The following is a 20,110-nucleotide window of genomic DNA, read 5'->3' as shown; positions in this document are numbered from 1 at the left end:
ATGCTTCATTTCATGCAATGTGGTTGATTTAGTCCGGCATGAGGCAATGCCTAAGTAACTGTTATTTACATTATCACATGTATACTCACTTGAATGATTTTCCTAACCTGTTCTAACCATATCATTCCTTCCTGCAAAGGCGTTGTTGGCGGGGATGGATTATCATTTCTGAAAAGGTTGGTCTGATAGAGAGAGCAGGGATTCTTGTCACACAGCTTCCCGGGGAAGCCGCGGAGATTGATCTGCAAAACGGGAGTGACTAGCGCCTGCTTGTATGCCAAAAACCATTTGTTAGAAAACGACGTTCAGGAACAAGAACTGTATGGTGATCATCTTGTGTATGAACATAATCTTGACTCCTCGTAATCACATCAAGTATCCTGGTATTACTGCCAACTAGGATGCGTGCCTGTTCGATAGAGGTTACATATAAAACTGCCTTGTGCTTTTATCTGGAAAAAGATGTCCTCAAAAGGCGGAGTCAGAGGTTATGACACGATGTAGATCAGAGGAAATGGTGCTGCAGAAGTAGCCAGGTTCAAGGAAAACAGTTAAATTACTAGTTACCAACAGTTACTGCCATAAGCCATGGAATATAAGACATTATAAGCAACAATTCTCATCCCAAATTTTGTACCCAGCATGAATGTCATTGCTTTAAAGGCTATCAATTTGTCTTGTTTCTTATCATCACATTCTGAGTTATAGCTACAAGCCACAACGACGAACAAATTCTCTTTAACCAAGCACGCATCAGATCACACCCTAGAAGTAGGTGGTAATGTAAGTGAAAGCTCTTCTAATGATTTGGTTGCTCTATTTCTTCGTCGATCTCTAGTTGACATTTTCTGGCCATACCTAGCAAATATATCTGCTAAATCAAACAATCCAACTTCTCTCAACTTCTCAGCCATAACCTCAAACATAACTACACCTTCTTCATTAGAAAAGTAATGCAAGAACTTGTTGTAATCAAACCTCGGCACCTCATGTCCTCTGTCTATCACTCTCTCCACATACTTGGTTGCTTCCAATGACTTCCCTGCCTTAACCAAACCTCCAACAAAAATCGTGTCAAAATTCACCAACAGATCTTCCCCTTTCCTCCCTCTCTTCCCCAAATGTCCCTGCAACAACATGACATATGTATGCATCGTTGGCTCACAACCTCGTTTTATCATCTCCCTGAAGACTTGTGTAGCCTCACTGGGTTTCTTCAACTTCAAGAGCCCCTTGATCATCCCATGATACACACGTATATCAGCATTTTCAGCCCCTTCAAGAACCTTAAAAGCCTCATTCACCCTTCCTCGACTCATAAGCCCATAAATTATGGAGCCTAATACCTCATTATCAGGTTTAATCCCTCTCATTTGCATTTCCTCAAACACCACATAGCTCTCCCCCAATTTGCCTCTCTTACACAACCACTTGATCACAAGCCGATACGTAGACAGCCCCAAATCATCCATCCTCTTCACCCTCATTGACTGAAAAAGCTTCAATCCCTCATCTAACTTATTATTCTTGAATAGGGTCTCCAACATAATCTCTGCTGCATCAACGTCAGGCTCGAACCCCTCATCCACCATCAAATTCCACACCTTTGAGGCCTCAATCAAATCGCCTACATCGCAAAATCCATATATCAACCACCTGTAAGTCACCCCATCAGGCTCAATGCGATCTCTCAACTTCACTACTACATGCTTAGCCTCCAGTACAAGCTTGTTTCTACACAAAGCTTCAACCACCTTGTTAAAGGTCTCAACTTTGTACTCGTATCCAAACCCATTCATCAAATGGAAAAACTCAACACACTTCTTTAACTCTCTAGCAGCAGCTAGTGTTCTCAATGCGATTATGTAAGTCTTGAGGTTAGCCAAACGAAGTTTTCCTATTTCGTGGCAGAGATCCCAGAAAAGGTCAATGTTTCTTGATTTTCCCACTATGTCAAGAGTCTTGTTAAACGTGGTTGAGGTGTGGGTGAAATTCTGTTGGGAAAGGGAGAATTTATGAAATCTGTAAACTGGTCGCCAAGAATATGGGAACTTGTTGCATACTTGGAGGAAAAACTCGTGACTGAGATGGAACGGTGTTTTGCTGAGGCTGGCATGCAGTTTCGTATCAGGTGCGTTTTGCTGTTGGTAGAGGACTGTGCAAACTCTAAGGAGGTGGGCTTCATCAATAGGGCCTACGGCACTTGGAACTGGTGGAGGAGAGGCTGCGGCGGTGGTGGTTAAGGATTGAAGGTGTTGGTGGAGGTGGAGGAGGTTTATGGAAGGTTTGGTGAATTTTGCAGGTCGAAGCATTAGGGACATGTCTTTGATCTGGGTTAAAACTGGAAACTTCTTTTTGGCTGGAAATACAAAGATAGGACTAGAGAAACAAGGACCGAAAGAAAGGAGGGTAAAGTGCAATTTGTCCCATATTTTCCTAAAAATATTTTAAATACCCCTATGTACACTAAAAAATTCTATGTGATACTCAAAATATAGCAAAAAAGCCCCTCGCCTCCGGAGATGCATTACACGCGCCCGTTTTCTTTTTTCTTTTTTAAATTTTATTATTTTAAATAATATTTTTACCCTTATTTTTCTATTGTTAGATTTCATATTATAAATGAATAGTTTAGATCTTATCAATACTATTTAAGTTTATAATTATATTTTAAATGTATTTTTATATATTTAATATATTCATTTGTATATCTTTAAAATAGATATTTATTTATATGTTTTATATATATATAGAAAGAGAGGGTGAGGAGCATTGGCGCGGCCAGGAAGGAGCGGGAGGGCGTGCGGAGGAGCCAGACAGAGAGCAGGCAGATCAAAAGGAAGGAGGAGGGGAGCGGGGAAGGGGGCACGAGCAATGGCGGACAGCGTTGGCTAGGTGTCAATTGTTGTGACTGTGAGGAGGAAGATAGCGATGAGGAATGACGTTGGCGGCAGTGAGGCGTTGAAGAGGCGGAGGTGGTGGGAGACGGTCGGTTGGAGAAGATGATATATTTATATATATATATATATATTTAATATATTTAAATATTTTATTCATATTTAATAAATAAAAATATTGTAAATGTTTACATAATATGGACTGTTAATTTAAACTAAATAAAATTTGAACTATTAAATTATGTGTTGAATCTGAATTTTTTATTCAAAATCTAATAACATTTAGCCGTTGATCTATTTTTTACAAATCTTAACCATTAGATATATAAAACGGAAGATTTAGCATAAATTAAGATACAAAATTAATTTATTGTTGAAAATTAAAGTGCAATTTCAAGAAGGGCGAGTGTGCTACAACTCCGGAGCCAAGAGGATAGTTTACTATATTTTGAATATCATCGAAGGGGGTTTTTGTGTTTTAATTTTTTATAAGGGGTATTTTAAATATTTTCAAAAACTCAGGAGGTGAATTGCATTTTACCCAAAGAAAGGATTCACATTGAACGAATCCAACTCAAACCTTAAAAAGAACAAGAACACACGTCTGTCCCCTGCAAGTTCCTAAAATTCCATGACTTCCGGGCCTGTTTTCTTGAAACGACACAACTGTCCCTGATCCAACAGTCCCGATTTTTTGTTTCTTTCCCCACCTCCAGTTTCTCTGAGTAATAAAAACCATCACGTTGGTGTCCCATTCATTCACTCTTCCGCAAAAACATAGAAGCTGCAGAAAGAAAAGGCCATAGATTCCTCGCAAGTTCCCGTTCAGATCTTCAATTCTTGAAAGCAAATACAATAAAAGAAATTAGGAATAATGTCGACGGAAAATGAAAGAGAGAATCATGTTTACATGGCAAAGCTCGCAGAACAAGCCGAGCGTTATGACGGTATAAAATATTTCTGTACAACTATGTACATTGTTGATGTGGTGTTGCATTTTGTAGATCAATGCATTTCAGTGTATCTTTATATGCAGATTTATTACAACGGATGATTTGTAATTGTTTTTTTATGCGGATTTGTTGTGTCCATATGGCTGTCTGAAATGCACACAATGTAAATATCAAGTGACCTCAATGGCAAACACGTATGCCCAAGGATAATGAAAAAGATCATTCATTTTTGCCTATGTAAATTAGCTTGCATCTTGATAGGTGGGAGATCAGAGTTGAGCTAAATTTATCTCGTTCAGTGTTGACGTTCAGATTGAAATCGAAATGAATACGAGGTTCATTTCCGGAAATTATGGTGTTTTTTATTTGGTTGACATTAAATAGGATAGTAGACATAGAATCCACAAAAATGCCTTTTTCTGAAACTTACATGCCATTTGTTTCACAGAAATGGTTGAAAGTATGAAAAAGGTTGCTAAACTAGACGTTGAGTTGTCGGTTGATGAGAGAAACCTACTCTCTGTTGGGTACAAGAATGTGATTGGTGCCCGTAGAGCTTCATGGAGAATCATGTCCTCGATTGAGCAGAAAGAGGAGTCCAAGGGAAACGAGAGCAATGTGAATCTGATTAAGGGCTATCGCCAGAAGGTGGAGGACGAGTTATCCAATATCTGCCACGACATTCTATCAGTCATCGACAAGCATCTAATTCCCTCTTCTCGTTCTGGAGAAGCTACTGTTTTCTACTACAAGATGTAAGATAATTTGAGATTATGTGAATTTATGCTTCGCTCTGTTCTTGATATTGCTTACTACTTTGATTCTTGCCTTATTATGATTATATCAATGGTGGTTCTTGATAGCTTTATCTATCTACTACCTTGTTTTGCTAGGAAGTCTAGAACTATTATAGCTTATTGCAGCATCATTAATTTCATATTGAATCCATTTGGTTCAGAAAAATAATAAACAAAAGTTTGGTGTTAAAATAGTGTTAAGAGGTAGGTTTTGATCGTACAGGTTGTCTAGAAAGTAGATAAGGAAAATTTGCCAGGAAGTTGCATAAGTTGATGTAATGAGAGACAGATGTTCAATGGGTTCCTCGTTAGAATGTCATCTTATTTTGTTGCTGCATTAGTTCAGTTGAACACATTTCACCAATCAATGTACTTGCATATTTTTTATTATCTGCCTATCAACAGAGTTAAAGCTAAGCGAATCTGTAGTTCTGCATTTACGGTCTTCATTCTTATTCTCTCACTTCTGGCTTACTCTAATTCAGGAAAGGTGATTATTACCGCTACCTTGCTGAGTTTAAGACCGATCAGGAAAGAAAAGAGGCGTCTGAACAGTCACTCAAGGGATATGAGGCATGCTAATCTATCCAAACAGAACAATTTATGAATCAGAATTAACAAAAAGAGTAAATTGTTTTTCTAATGTCTCTCTCTCTCTCTCTCTTTTTCATTCTCTATAGGCTGCTTCAGCCACTGCAAGTACAGATCTGCCATCGACCCACCCTATCCGTCTGGGTCTAGCTTTAAACTTCTCAGTGTTTTACTATGAGATCATGAATTCTCCTGAGAGGTACTCTTTCGTACTAATAGCTTTGCATGGTCTGATCATTCTTTCAAGAATATTGGAATCACGTGTGATAAGCTGTTAATATTGGCAGAGCTTGCCACTTGGCTAAACAAGCATTTGACGAGGCCATTGCTGAGTTGGATACTTTGAGCGAAGAATCTTACAAAGACAGCACCTTAATTATGCAGCTGTTGAGAGACAACCTCACTCTCTGGACCTCCGATTTGCCTGAAGATGGAGGTATGTAACAATATCGTAGTTACAGGACATACAAGTAACATATTTGTCATTGCCTCTCCAATTTCAGTTGAGTGATGATGGAATCCCCCAAGTTGTTTCATAGTCTAGACATAGATTGAATCTGTTCATTATAATTCACAGCAATATCCAGAGTTTCAAACGCTTAAACATGTAAATGAACTGGTTTGCACTATGCAGGTGAGGAGAATGCTGCCAAAGCTGAGGAACCCAAGGAAGAAAAACCAGAGGTGAAAATTCAACTCAATTCCCCTTAACATATCATCAATCTTTTCCATTATCAAGACATTTTAAGATGCCGTTTCTTTTGCAGAACTAAGTGCTCGACAGCACCTGCATCGAGTTACGTAGGCCAAGAACGTGTTCTTTGAAGGGTGTAACATTTCCAAGCCTTATACTGACTTGGGCACTGCGGACTGTTGGCAGTTTTGAGATATCTGCAAAAGAAGAGATTTTCAGGATTAACCTGCCTGCGTATTGCCTACCGTTTTCCCACCTTATTCCTACTGTCAAAAGCTTTTGGCTTTCGAGAAATTGTGTTTTTTGCATACAATGAAAATGCAATGAGACAATATCTATATTTCATGACATTCTATATATATATACAATTGGCTTGCTGCAAGTTTTATCCATCTCTTTTCATGATTGCATCTGCTCTATATTGGCAAATACTATCCTCAACTTCAGTATACCTGTAAATTCACCTGCACATTTGCACTTGCCTTCTGCTGATTTTGACAATGATGTAGCAAACACACACCCTCAATAAACGATCAGCTGGAATGTTGTTGTAGCCAATAAATCAATAGTAGTATAGGTACAGCTGTAGGCTCAACGAACCCAAAAATTAAACATAAATAAATAAAATCCATGTTGACTCACCATCAATTTGTTTCTATCCTATAGCCGTCATGCTCCACGCACCGCTTTATTCTTTTTCTATTTCTATTCTGATAATTCTCTTGATTATAATTATATAAGCTGAGTCATTTCAAGTATTCTTGTGGGGTTCAGACATCAGAAATGGGTGTTGATGCTGACGGCTACGGACACTTCCTCTTGAAGGCAGAATCTCTAATAAGAGAAATATTATAGCACACACAAAGAAAAGAAGAAAAGGAACTTCACCAGGCATGGAAAGTGATTCCCACCAATAAGTTGAAAATTAGTAATAGTTTGATAGTTTCCTTCTTGAGTATTATTTTCAGAAAGTGACTCATAACAGCCACGGCGCTATAATTTCCCAATCAGAACAATTGCAAACTCTACCTCTGAAAAGATCTCTCTCAAAAGGATATAATTAAACAAAAGGTCAAAGCATAAACAAGTTCTTAATCGTTTTTGTGGAAATCAAGCAGTGATAAAAAGAGAGCGTATACTATATGAGAATCTCTCTCTCTCTCTCTCTCTCTCTTGTTGAGTCTAAAAGTATTTACTCATAATTACCTGAAACTGATGTCTCAAAATTCCCAACTGTAATATGCTGTTAGTTTCACAGTCTCAAAGTTCAGTTTCTAGTTTCTTTGCTTGTTTTCACCCAACAGCTAGCAATCCTTGTAGTTTAAAGCCGTCTGATTTTCAGAACTTGTGTCTTGGATGATTAAGAGTACCTTTTCTCTTTGATATCTCCGCAGCGCTAAACTTAACTTTGGTGTCAACGTTAGATTTTGTTCCTTCATATGTTCTTTCTTGTTTTTTCATATTCCGATCATAACATATACTGTTTGACTTCGAATTCTCGTGAATTGAAGTTGGACTCTTACTTACTCTCCGAAGTTTAACATCAGATCTTTGCTTACCCATGGCTTCAATCTCTAATTCTGCTCTCCTTCAACAATCAAGATTTTCTACTTTGTACAAACAGCATTGCAGAAATTCAGCTGCATCGTTTCTGCATAGAAGTGGACATCTTACTTCAAGACCAAATCATTTGGAGTTTTCACCACTGTCAAAAAGGAGAGTTCTCTCTGGACCTATAGATTTTTCTGGCAAGTCCTGCAACAGTCTTGGACTGAATGAAATCTTGAACCGCCATGGCTCTCCTGAATTTTATACCACAAGAGCTGCAGCTGCTGATGCTGATGCAGACGGTCATGCGATTGAGATTTCAAACGGGTTTAAACTTTATAGACTATTAGAACCAAAACACTTTGGTTATACAATGTTTTGGGTAATCATAATCATGTTGGTTGACTTATGGCAGGTTTGCTGCGCCGAAGAGCTTTGCAGAGAGATTTCCAGCTCTGGTTACCGGTTTCTTTTTCTTTACATGGTTAGGTTTTGTATTCATCTGGATTTCCAAGTTCGTATTTAAATGAGAAAAACTTATAATTGAATCATGCACCAGATCAAAATTGACGCTAACAATTTTTCATCCAAATGAGTGTTGAAATTGTTAATTTATACTGATGCAGGTATTTCCTGAATGTCATCTTCAATATACTGAACAAGAAGGTCTACAATTATTTCCCATATCCATAGTAAGTTGTCAGACTTGAATAGTTCTCTACAGATGCATTCAAGAACTGCATACTCAAGACTAGTGTGTTAAACTTAGTTGTTCCTCTGCTTCTATGGATTCTTCTACTTAACCAAGATATAGGAAATTCATTTTCTACTTTCTATAGTTTTGTCTCAGTGGTTCATCTTCTGGTTGGAGTCGTATACTGTATGGTTAGCTGGGCTGTTGGTCTACCGAAACGAGCTGTGAGTTTCATCACATCTTCAAGATCTTTGCATAATCTTCTTGATTAGCATGTCATACGTTCCATATTCAAGTTTATGACTGTTATAAGCAGCCGATTGACAAGGAACTATTGGGCGTTCTCACACCGGTGGCATTTTGTCATGCTCTTGGACACGTCATGTCAAACGTATCATTTGCAGCTGTTGCTGTCTCCTTCACACACACCATCAAAGGTAACAAAACTCTTAACACATTGTAACAATTGTCATTTTCCAACAATCCTAGATGTCTGCTTTGCTTTTTAACACTTCTGAGTTCCCAATCAAAGACTAATCATCTGATCCAATTTGTGCTTGGGACAGCCTTGGAGCCATTTTTCAACGCTGCAGCTTCGCAGTTTGTATTAGGCCATCAGATTCCCCTGTCCCTGTGGCTGTCATTAGCCCCTGTTGTGATTGGTAAGTGAAAACGGATAAGATCTCACCACTACACAAGTACTTTACATATTTTCTTGGGAAAAACGGTTCTTGGAAGATTGATTTTGTACTCTTCTGCACAACTAATTCTTCAGGGTATCATATGTTACTAAAAATCTTATTTTTCAAGCATTGAACTTAACTTTTAGTGGACAGAACCTCATTGATAACATTCAATGGCTATTCCACTAAATAATTGCTGATAATTCTGCATCTCTGTCCAGGTGTGTCAATGGCATCAATGACGGAACTATCGTTCAACTGGACTGGCTTCGTTAGTGCAATGATTTCAAATATTGCATTTACGTACAGAAGTATTTACTCAAAGAAAGCAATGGTAGGATCTACTAGCAAGTCAATCATAAAAACATAGGGATGTAAGACCATTTGGTGTATCCTTAGCCTATAAAAGTTTTGTCTATGACAGACAGGAATGGACAGTACAAACGTCTATGCTTACATTTCGATAATCGCCCTCTTGTTCTGCCTTCCACCAGCAATATTTGTAAGTTTCCTTGAACAAATATGATGAACTGATTTTGGACAGAAGTCCCTTTTCCTATTTCTGCACAAAGGAAAAACACGAAGAGATTGAAGAAGGGTTCGTTTGTTTCTCTTTTGCTTTCAGATTGAAGGTCCCCAGCTAATGCAGCATGGGTTCAGAGATGCAATTGCTAAAGTTGGTCTTCACAAGTTCTTGTCTGATCTATTCTGGATTGGAATGTTCTACCATTTGTACAATCAGGTAACAAACAAGATCTATTTTTACATTGTCACCTAACCAGTGACTTGATTCTTGTTTTTCAATTTCGTCTAGCACAAGACATGGTTCTATTTTTCTACCGTCCCTAACAACTACAGGTAGCTACAAATACATTAGAACGGGTTGCCCCACTTACACATGCTGTAGGAAATGTGCTGAAGCGAGTCTTTGTGATTGGATTCTCCATCGTAGTTTTTGGTAATAATTTCTCCAAAGCTTTAAATTTTCATATCATATTATACAGCTCTACAAAAGAGCACACTCTAATAAAGCACACTGACAAATACGCACATACAGCACATGTAAGTTAATTCTATGCCATTGTTCTGCCTTGATGATCTGAAAATAAATATGGCAGGTAATAAGATCTCCACACAAACTGGGATTGGCACTGGAATAGCCATCGCAGGTGTTGCAATGTATTCACTCATTAAGGCGAACATCGAGGAGCAGAAACAGGTAAGCTGTAGCCCCATTTGCACATATTAACAAAGCCACTACCTCATTCAGAGTACATTGACAAAACCTGATCAAGAAAGGGACTGATGAATTTCTCCATTGTTTCAGAAGGCTGCTCAAACTCATGCATAGTGAGGCCACAACAGCTTATAAGCAGAATTCACATGCAATTTCTCTCAAGTTGATTGCAATAAAGCCAGGATACGAGGCGCATTCCGCTTTACTTTCTCAAGCAATTTCTGATTTCAAAGAAAATCCGGAAGAACAGGCGATAGTTTACAATGTTCCAAAATTTGGCAACATTTCCTAATTGTTTTATGCACTCGTTCCGTTAGGCTACTCGCAATGATCAAACAATTCTAACACAAACATCTTGGCTGAACCTTCTTATTGAAGACAGAAAACCATGTTAAGGGTATAACACAACCAGCTCTTAGATAAAAGAAGGGCTGAGCAGGTCATTAAATTTAGGGAAACTGTACAATCTCTTTCCTGGAAGTTGAAAATGATTTGTTGGCCTACATATTTGTCCATTACTACAATATCTCCAGAACCATAATACAAGTTTGCGATGAACCTACAGAATATGAAATATGGCAGCAAAACTTGCAAAATTAACCCAGAGTAGGTGCAGACCTAAAATGATAACATCACCAATTAGTGAAGCCTGCACACCAGAGATAATTTATTTTTAATCCATATGGCCTATGGTTGTAACCATCACCAGAATGTCTGAAGTTAATAATTAATCCTCTAATTTTCCCTGAAACGGAACCAAGAGATATCTCACATATCAGCTGCCGAAGAAGGAAGCTACCTATCAGCACTCTTTCTGCTCAGGCCCGAAACAGCTGTCCATAGTTTACAAAGTTGGAGATCAGCACAAAGCTAATGGTAGAGAAATGGAGAAGACTTGACAACTCATATCTTCAGCACAGTGCAAGTCAACCTGCAAGCATAAGCAGCAGGAACTAAGTTTGACATATTGCAAACCGGAACAGTAAACCTGAATTAATATTCACATGAAAAATAACAATTTTCATCCAAAATTTTCGTAAAAGAAAAACCTTCTGCTGAAACTTCGACCAGAATAAAAAAGAGAAAACTACTTCTAAATATACATATGATTTAATGAATCTTGGGAGCTTACCATCATGCATAATCTGTGGTGTATTGAAGATTAAACAGTAAATCTCGGCGAGTTTCTGTTCCCATTCGAATTTTGAACTGTCTAGCCAAGGATTCCACCTTGTCATCAGATTCATAGTCCATCTCTCGAATACATCGCCTCCGGACCTTTTTTAGTATTTCCTTTGATGGTTCATATCCTGCATATATCTGTTCCAGAAGTCTTAAAGTCCACTTTGGGGTTGATTGCATATGCTAGTGCTGAAATGACAAATCTAATATAACATATAAACCAATCATTACACAAGGCATGCAGAATACCATTTCATCAATCACGGAGAGAGCGGCTTTAGGATCCCGCTTAATAAGATGCGCATCAATAAGGAGAGAATATGTGGTCGCATTTGGTTTGACGCCTAAAGCAACAAAGTGCTCAAATACTTTTACAGCTTCATCCCTCTGCAACCAAAAAAAAAATGCCTCTTATTGATTCAGTAGAAGTAAACAGCAACATTTACATGCTGGATGCAGGGAAGAATATTACTTCAGTATTCATTAACATTTTAGGAGTAAGCATCTCATGTTATCTACTAATTAAGGTTACAATCAACACCTTTGCAGCCCATACATTAAGTAGAGCTTCATAAGACTATCTATGGAATGCTAGGCCACATGATTTTAATAGAAACTCTTACAAATGACAGACTTTGAGGGTACAAACAGATAGAAGGATCAGGAAGTATAAAGAAGCATTGTTAAATGGCCATGTAGAATTCCAATAGTACAAAATCAGATGGTGCAAATAATATCAGGATCACCATGTATCTTGTTCAAATCTTTGAGTTTGAGGCCAAACAAACAAGTTTTCTGGGTTTGAAAGAAGGAAAAACACAGGGAAGAACACTAGAAACAGTGCTCTGTATAAAATAACTATGAGCAGCGGGGAATACTACTTCAATAAATTAGTCAATTGGATATTTTGAAGTCGAAGATTAGTGGGAGAAAGGTAATAGTATTATAGAGTTGCAAAAAGGGGAAAGAAGGGGGATCTGGGGATGCACATCAGTTACCTTGCTGAATTTCCCAAATGCACAGATCAGGGCATTGTATGAATGGATATTGGGGGTCAACCCAAAACTGGAATCAATTGCACTAAAAGTCTGGTAGGCACGATCAACATCCCATATATTTGCACATCCAAGAATTATACAATTGAGAGCAGCAACAGACTTGTATGGAACATTGCCTTGACTTAAATTCTCCAGCTGATAATAAACCTGAACGAACACTTCAAAAATGCAGTTAACCGCAAGAACGTAAAGTGCAGCATTATGCACTTGAACAGCCAATGCGAGCGACAAGCCAGAGATTAAAGAAAGTGCACTTGCAGGCAACTTTATGTATCTTTAGTTTCAGAAGGAAGCATATTGGAAAAATACATGAAGAAAGATCTAAAATTCCTACTTACAGTAAACTAATAGTTGTAAGGCAAGAACTTACAGAATCCAAAGTGACAAAACCATTCTTGGAGCATGCGGTGACCAGAGGATTTAAAGAATGAAATGGAGAGAATAGATCCTCTCCATCTTCTTGGTTAGAATTTCCATGAGCTGTCTCAAATTCATGCAGAGTACTAAAAGCTTTCTGTAGGTTCCCCAAATTAGCATGGGCATATATTTTTCCGAGGTAAGATTCAGGATTCGGAACCTTCTTTTGGCGCAATGACCGCTTGAGTACAGCCCAAGAAACATCCAGCAATTTAGAATTGTAAGTTCTACCAGCAGTTCCAAGGGCAGAGATAACTAATCCTTCATCTACAGAGAGAAGAACAGGAGGCTTTGCAGCCTCCCCTCGAGCAATCCATTTGGCGATGAACTCAAGTGCATAATAGGTGAGCTCACTGTTATCTGATTGCATAGCAACATCAGCAATATAATTGCATATGCGCCAATCGGGACATAAGGATTTGTTCTGATCCATTTTCTGAAGACATCCATAAGACCAGAGTCAGTTGTCAAAATACATGAATAAGCTCTAAATTATTTGAGTAGAATAGCTATATGTATATATGCACCTTGCATCTCTCTATAATTGACACCAATGTGTCCAGCCTCACATTACTAACACAAATTCGCACACAATCCACGAATGCCTTCATTGACAACATATATCCAGATTTCAACGTCAGATCTATATACTTCAGCGCAGAATCAATCTGGTTTTTTGAAAGAAGCATGCCAATAACTAAGTCATATGACTCATCATCAGGCAAAGATTCCTTGAATTCTTTTCCTGTCTGGAGCATCCTGAAATCAATAAAGTAAAGACTCACCCATCAAGCAGTAAATTCTGTAATCATCTTTTTATATATGAACAGAGGAAAGGTTTCATAAACCAAATATTGGGTAACTAAAAATTAAGCTAAAATGAATCATTAAAGAGGATTGCCCTGGCACTTTACAACCTGTCCAAACACTCAAAACCCCTCATGAGATATTGAAAATACAGTGCCAGAAATATCATATATTTGTACCAAGTTTATTCTCTGTCCTCTTACTTCTCATTTGACAGCTGAAGTATCATATCGACAAATCATACTGCAAAAATGAATTTATAAAGATGACAGTATTAACAGGTACAATATCAACATTACTCTGACTAAACATCAAAAGAGAGTTATCCTCTAATGCTAATCATTCAACTGCTCAACAATATATAAACAAATCCCACAAACAGAAAGCAAATGCTAAAAATAGGATGCCAACTTTAATAGTGATATTGAATCTGTTCTGAAGAGACAAGGATTGATCTAGCTTTGAAAGAGCAAACATGTAGTATTGCCTAACACACATGAAGTTTGGTCACCACTACAAACGTTACTATTTTATGAACTTTCTATCTTGTCCTTGCTATTTATTGCTTTCCCCAACCTCCATATAACCAGATAACTTATTAAGATTCTCCACATGTAAAAACATATAGTGATGAGTCTACAAACTTCTAGTATATATACAAAACCAAATACTTGCACATGTAAATGATGAACCAATATAATACCCCTTTATTGTTCCCAAGGAAACTCTCACATTCAGCAAAGAGTTTGTGAGAGCAGAAATAACTACAAACTGCTCCCTCCATCCAAGCAAAATAGTGGAAAGGAACAAGTAACTCCATCATGCCCAAAGATCCTTGTACAAAGACACAATTATAGTTACACTTAACAATCAGTCAATGCAAAAACCTGGAAACCCCTAATGACATCAAAAAGTTTTATATAAGTTCTTTTTAACTTCAGTTCCAGGAATAGATCCCTGACAAGACCAAAAATGAATCCCATCACAAGGACATTTCAATAAATCTGTATCACTCGTAAAATTCCATATATTACGTTGGTTCCACGCCTCAATTACCAATGAACGCTGAAATGACAACATGAGGATTTATCCGCATCCAAACCCTTTGAGAGCAAAACAAATTACTCTATACAAAATTCTTCATATCCATGTATTGGCGCAAAAACATCCAATAAGCAACCAACTAAATGTTCCCCTCTAGCACACCTTTTTCACTATAAAATGTGTTCTTTCAGTAATTTTAGCTTTCTCCTACTACAAATAATTTATGCGCATTCCCAACAGCTTTACTAGCTTCACATATGGCAAGTCCACTCACTATGCTTCTTGCCAATTCATGAGGTCATTCATCAAATTCATGTGCACATCTAATGCTGCCCCTTTATCTACCCCCTTACCCTAGTCCCAATCTGAAACATATAGGCTCGAAAGCTGACCTTGTTGATAAAATTAACTTCACATATGCACCATAATAACTGATAGGAACCAAAAACAACAAATAATAAGCACAAAAAGTCTGTGATAGCAATATAAACAGGATAAGGGCAGAGTCAATTGGCACTATAATACAGAATTTTGTAAAGTCAATTACTCATTAAGAAACACGAAATATAATCCTTTTCTTCACATGTCCAACATTATTCACAGGGAGCTAGACTATTCATAACATAACCATTGTTTCCCCTCAAGGAATTCACCAAAAAAGTTCAACCTTTCAATTAGTTTCTCCGCTGCAAGTGTTTCACCAGCCTTCTGCATAGCCTTAAGCACAAGATTACAGGATGCAGTATTAGGCAGGATCCCGAAATCATCCATTTGGGCCACAAGATCGAGCAATTCGCCAGCAGACGCCCCAATCATAAAATTCGCACGTAGATAATGGTTATAAAGATTTACATCAGGTTTGTTTGGCTTTCCGTTCTTATCGAGAGACCTGATCCACAACTCGAAGAGCTGCTTCATATCCTCCCACCGACGCAACGTCATCCAACCTGCGAAATGATTCATCAAGCCCTGCGCGTCAAGTGACTGAGAAAGCACCTGCATTTTCGCAGCAGTAGTGTGTTGGAGAAACCCCAAGCCGACAGGAATAAGCGCCCCATCTCCGGCCGAAGATGCGGATGTAGGGTTCCGCCAGTTTTCTTTGTAGCGTGGGCTGCCGGTGGCGGGGTTAGGCGGGAGCTCTGGAGGCGTCATCGGAGGCTCGGCCAGCTGCGCCTCTTGGTGGAGGTGAACGAAGGTGGAGATGGATTTGAAATTGTGCGGCCAGACGAACCGCCGTGATCTCGCCAAAACTGCGATCGGCGCCATTCTCATTCCTTATGGATACAGATATTTCTACGTATATGTAAGCGTAACTATACTTTCACGCATATCCCATACGTTGAGACAGTGGGAGTTCAGCCTTTCAGTTGCTAGGGTTTTGGGGGAGTTTGAAAATTGGCGTTGGATTTGCTAATGGCGGACATGACTCTTTATACAGTAGGGTTAGTTTGGGAATTTCAGCTATTGGGTTTTCAGATATCTAGACATATAGGGTCATTATCGGAAATTCTCACTTTGGGCCTTGTTGTTTTGGGTTAGGGTTCTTAACGGAAATTATTGGACTGACCGGTGAAGTTTGCTGTATTCGGTTGGGCAGCATCCAACGGTCCACAACATCAGCGAGGCTCTACCGAGATCCAACGGATGATATTAACTGCTTATTTTTCCTTTGTTCTAGTAGATATTGAACTGACAACAATATATGGGCTTGGCTGAACTCTAAACATACAGGCCCAATCCATTACCCACTATTGGGCTCCATGTCTACCCATTTAAAATCTCAATCTTATTGGGCCCCATGTCAAATTAGGTACGAATTCTATTGATGTGAGTTTATAGTCTACCTTAACGGCGATCAAAATTGTTACAAAATATTGGGATTTGTATTTTAAGTGTTTTGTTTTTGTGTTTTAAAGATAGAGAGAGAGAAATAAAGACAAATAAGTGTATGTCAGAGAGAGATGGTCTGTTTGGATTTGTATTTTGAGATAATTTAAAATATTTTAAAATAAGTGGTGTAGGTTTGATGTTGGGATTTGGGAGACAAAAATCACTTTTTATTATCAAATCACATCTCTTTTATATATATTTTTATATATAAAGATTGTGTTTTTTTAAAACAAAAACTACTGTCCATTGTCAAATCATGTCTCTTTTATTATATATATATATAGAAAATTGAAAAATAAAAAAACACACAAACAAACTAAATATTAAGTGTGTTTTATCTTATTTTGAAAAATGCACAAACATAGTGTTAAAGTTAGAGTTTTGAGGATGTTGTTATTGAGTGACAGCAGAAATGAGAAACCAGATGCTGGATTTGTGATTGTAATGATGATTAAGGTATGATGATTAGTGTACTTAAGTAATTAATCTGCTGTATGTGTGTAATCAAACAGAATAGGAAATGGGTAGGTAGGTCCCAACATCTTTAATTATGGGTTTATTAAATAGTCAAAGGATTATAATTAATTTATATGCATAATAATAATAATAATAAAACCGCGTTACAGAAAGAAACTTTTATGTCTTAATCTGAATGTAAGAAAAAGTTTAGTACACCAAATTTATGCCCTCTTTGTAGTTTACATATAATAATAATAATCTTCAGGTACACGTTTGGTTTGGATTAATATTTTAATCTTTTTAATTATTTGGCTAAACTTAAAATGGAAAAATAATTTAATAATTGCTTCTTAGAAAAAAAAACTTTCATATTAATGCAAATAAATGCATGTGCTCAGAATTAGATGCAAAATGCAAATAAAGTGGTATTAATGCCAACTGAATTTCCTCCTTGTTTCCAACTCAAAAATTTAACACGTACGTTCTCCTTATCAAAATGTTTCACCCCCTGCACATGATTAAATATAGAATTTTATTTATATTTTTTTTATTAATAATTCAGTTAGTTTTGATTAATGATTTATTTATTACAGAACAAACGTTAAGAATATATTTTCTAAGCTATTAAAGGTTTATAAATGATTACACCAAATCTTGTAAGAGGGCCGTGTAATTATTCCTAGTTTCAAGAATAAAAAATTGGAGAGATATTTATATTTATAATCTATATCTATACTAATAAAGATATATAAAAAAAGAGGGCTATCCGTACTCACAAAGGGTGGTTAATGAACCACCATATTAATTTTTTATAATTTAAAAAATACCCTTCAATTGATAAGATAAACCTACTTAACAACTTTTCAAGTTATAATAAGTTAGTTTTATTTATTTATTTATTTTGTTTTTTTATTGTGGTGTGTTGGTTTATATATTTTGCTCTTATTTATAATATATTTTATAGCATGAAAAATTATTTAATGGGATAATTATATTTACGCTCCTTGATCTATGACGTGTTTACACAAACCACTCATATCTTTAAGATAATTATACATACACCCCCCTAAAAATTTTGTTCATTACATAAAATATCCCTTATTTTTTGGTTGTCAAGACTAGTTTATGTAATTATACAAAAGACAAAGGTGATTTGTATAAATAGACCGTAGGTCATGGGTATAAATATAATTATCTCTTATTTATTATATGCACGTAGGGATGGCGTGCGACAACATCTAGTACTAATATGTAAAAAAAAAGGCATTTTTTACTCATAAATGATGATTAATGAAAATGCCATACCAATTTATAAATATGACAATTACATACCTGATTAGATAATTTTAAAAATCAATTATAATTATTTTTTCTTCAAAAGTAACCCACATTATTTTAACAATATTATATAAATTCTTTTGTTATGTTCATAATACTGAAATTTAGTTTTTTTATTTTTTATTTTTAAAAAATATATTTTATTAATTTATATAAATTTTATTTTTATTTATAATACATTTTTAAAATATAAAAACTTATTTATCATATAAATGACGCTAGTTTCACAAAAAAAGAAGGGGGATTTTGCAAAGGTATGGGGGTGTACCGGTGTAGCATGAAATTAGATGCTGATACTCCAATGAGTGCAGGGGGGACAACCATCACAGCGACACCGCACCCAGAAAAGATTGCCCAAAGCCAATTACTATTCGCTACCCTGTCCTAGTGTGGGGCCCTCTCCTGCACCGCCCTCTTGCTAAAATCATTACGCCCTATTTTCCGTTTCTTTTTATTTCTTTTTCCATTTTTGGATAAAATAAATAAATTACTAATTCGAATTTTTGTAATATTTAATTCGTAAATATTGGGTTTAATTCTTAGGGGTGTTTGAACATTTAAAATAAGTTTAAAAAGAATGATTTTGATTAACATTTTTTTATTTTTAAGTTATTTAAATTAAATTGATTTAAATAAAAAATTATAAATACTTTCTTAACAATTTTGTAGCTTATTTACAAAATTATAAATATTGAATTCTTTTTTTAGACACTCTATTTTTAATTTTTGTTTGTATTTCTAGCTTTTATTTTTAAATACTCCTAAGTTTCACTTTTACTTAATTTAAACTTTTTACAAATTTATTCACATTATAAAAATATAAACTATTTCAAAATGAAGGGCATAAAATCAAGTTGAATAATATATATTTCTTATTTCAGGTGCAATAAATACAAGAATGATTACCCTCCCTTTCTCTGAAATTTAATGTATTTATGGTGTGAAAAATTGGCATTTAATATACATGAGGTTTGCTTTTGTCCCTCCTTAGTCAAAATTCATGAATTTGATGATATTAACAAAAAATCAAATAAAAATTCATATTTACCCCTAATAGACTTATTACTGATTTATTGCATATCAAATAATTTTTTTTGTGATCAAATTACTCTTATACATCTTCACATATTATTGCAAATAAATTTTTTTATGATCAAATTACCCTTATATATTTTCACATGTGATGAGGTATAATTTCATCGTTATAAGGATAGTTTAATTATAAAAAAAAATAAAAAATTCACCTGCAATAAAATAAGTCAATTAAGGGTAAATATCGATTTTTATTCATTTTTTTTAATTCAGTAAAATTTGATTGATGGAAAGACATATTTATTAGATGAAGCAAACTTAAGACTACTAGATGTAATTTTTTAAATAATAGAGAATCTATGTATAATTAGACCAAACTTTAGGGGAGAGAAATATAATATCACATAAATACAATTTGACTTAATTTAAAAAAAAAAGAATAGAAGTAGAAATGAAAGCAAGATTTAACCGGGGCATAAACCCAAGATGGGTTAAGTTGTGATCATGGGGATGAGTTTATGACCGTTTGAGAGAAAAGCCCAAGACAGACACATGTACATGGTACGACACACGCACAGAGAGTCAGCGTATATGACAGAAAGCCTTTTGAGCTTCGGTAATGCTCAATTCCCCAAAAACTCTCTCACCAACCATATAATAATAGTAATAATACTGTCTAAACTCAGACATCATCATCATCATACATATAAAAACCCCACTTACATGGACAACCTTTCCCACAGTCTAATCTCCCTGTCTAAAAATCTCCATTCCTCCACTTCACTTCCA

The 20,110-nt window shown here is 36.2% G+C and overlaps 5 protein-coding genes across 6 annotated transcripts in view; 3 read left to right on the top strand and 2 right to left on the bottom strand.

Moving 5' to 3' along the window:
• LOC105156499 (COBW domain-containing protein 1) overlaps positions 1-667 on the top strand; it is a 5,528-nt gene extending 4,861 nt beyond the window's left edge. The window contains exon 10 of the mRNA XM_011072649.2: positions 140-667. The gene's annotated coding sequence lies outside the window, so the exon portion shown is untranslated. The remainder of the gene's footprint in view (positions 1-139) is intronic.
• On the bottom strand, positions 138-2,423 carry LOC105156498 (putative pentatricopeptide repeat-containing protein At1g26500). The gene has a single exon (XM_011072647.2). The coding sequence runs from the start codon at positions 2,319-2,321 to the stop codon at positions 759-761; it is 1,563 nt and encodes a 520-aa protein (XP_011070949.1). The 5' UTR covers positions 2,322-2,423; the 3' UTR covers positions 138-758.
• Positions 3,487-6,322, top strand: LOC105156497 (14-3-3-like protein GF14 iota). Its single transcript, XM_011072646.2, has 7 exons — positions 3,487-3,844; positions 4,299-4,605; positions 5,133-5,220; positions 5,328-5,437; positions 5,526-5,674; positions 5,873-5,922; positions 6,006-6,322. The coding sequence occupies exons 1-7, from the start codon at positions 3,772-3,774 to the stop codon at positions 6,009-6,011; spliced, it is 783 nt and encodes a 260-aa protein (XP_011070948.1). The 5' UTR covers positions 3,487-3,771; the 3' UTR covers positions 6,012-6,322.
• On the top strand, positions 7,020-10,415 carry LOC105156496 (triose phosphate/phosphate translocator, chloroplastic). 2 transcript variants are annotated; one of them, XM_011072645.2, is made up of 12 exons: positions 7,020-7,807; positions 7,896-7,964; positions 8,107-8,172; positions 8,320-8,398; positions 8,491-8,611; positions 8,741-8,836; positions 9,079-9,191; positions 9,282-9,359; positions 9,483-9,599; positions 9,716-9,815; positions 9,976-10,076; positions 10,188-10,415. In XM_011072645.2, exons 1-12 carry the CDS (start codon positions 7,494-7,496, stop codon positions 10,206-10,208), a joined length of 1,275 nt encoding a protein of 424 aa, XP_011070947.1. In that variant the 5' UTR covers positions 7,020-7,493; the 3' UTR covers positions 10,209-10,415. The 2 variants fall into 2 exon arrangements, with proteins under 2 accessions (XP_011070947.1, XP_011070946.1); XM_011072644.2 differs by having other exon boundaries at positions 7,021-7,807; positions 10,185-10,415.
• LOC105156494 (pentatricopeptide repeat-containing protein At1g26460, mitochondrial-like) lies at positions 10,543-16,016 on the bottom strand. Its single transcript, XM_011072643.2, has 7 exons — positions 15,270-16,016; positions 13,279-13,510; positions 12,705-13,187; positions 12,275-12,481; positions 11,526-11,663; positions 11,227-11,414; positions 10,543-11,025 (listed from the first exon to the last, which is right to left on the bottom strand). Exons 1-6 carry the CDS (start codon positions 15,872-15,874, stop codon positions 11,229-11,231), a joined length of 1,851 nt encoding a protein of 616 aa, XP_011070945.1. The 5' UTR covers positions 15,875-16,016; the 3' UTR covers positions 10,543-11,025; positions 11,227-11,228.

The sequence above is a fragment of the Sesamum indicum genome, linkage group LG2 (genome assembly GCF_000512975.1).
Source record: "Sesamum indicum cultivar Zhongzhi No. 13 linkage group LG2, S_indicum_v1.0, whole genome shotgun sequence".
NCBI classification, from domain to species: Eukaryota; Viridiplantae; Streptophyta; class Magnoliopsida; order Lamiales; family Pedaliaceae; genus Sesamum; species Sesamum indicum.
The sequence above is the reverse complement of the archived record's forward strand: the minus strand, read 5'-3'. Positions and strand labels throughout refer to the sequence as shown.

Excerpts from the sequence above, each read along its gene's own strand:
- LOC105156498 (XM_011072647.2), bottom strand. The coding sequence starts at position 2,321 with ATGTCCCTAATGCTTCGACCTGCAAAATTCACCAAACCTTCCATAAAC.
- LOC105156496 (XM_011072644.2), top strand. The coding sequence starts at position 7,494 with ATGGCTTCAATCTCTAATTCTGCTCTCCTTCAACAATCAAGATTTTCT. Across the intron at positions 7,808-7,895 it reads GCGATTGAGATTTCAAACGG|GTTTGCTGCGCCGAAGAGCT; the intron begins GTTTAAACTTTA and ends GACTTATGGCAG. Across the intron at positions 7,965-8,106 it reads GGTTTCTTTTTCTTTACATG|GTATTTCCTGAATGTCATCT; the intron begins GTTAGGTTTTGT and ends ATACTGATGCAG.
- LOC105156494 (XM_011072643.2), bottom strand. The coding sequence starts at position 15,874 with ATGAGAATGGCGCCGATCGCAGTTTTGGCGAGATCACGGCGGTTCGTC. Across the intron at positions 13,511-15,269 it reads GCGGAGAAACTAATTGAAAG|GATGCTCCAGACAGGAAAAG; the intron begins GTTGAACTTTTT and ends TATTGATTTCAG. Across the intron at positions 11,664-12,274 it reads CATTTGGGAAATTCAGCAAG|AGGGATGAAGCTGTAAAAGT; the intron begins GTAACTGATGTG and ends TTTTGGTTGCAG.
- LOC105156497 (XM_011072646.2), top strand. The coding sequence starts at position 3,772 with ATGTCGACGGAAAATGAAAGAGAGAATCATGTTTACATGGCAAAGCTC. Across the intron at positions 4,606-5,132 it reads ACTGTTTTCTACTACAAGAT|GAAAGGTGATTATTACCGCT; the intron begins GTAAGATAATTT and ends ACTCTAATTCAG. Across the intron at positions 5,675-5,872 it reads CGATTTGCCTGAAGATGGAG|GTGAGGAGAATGCTGCCAAA; the intron begins GTATGTAACAAT and ends TGCACTATGCAG.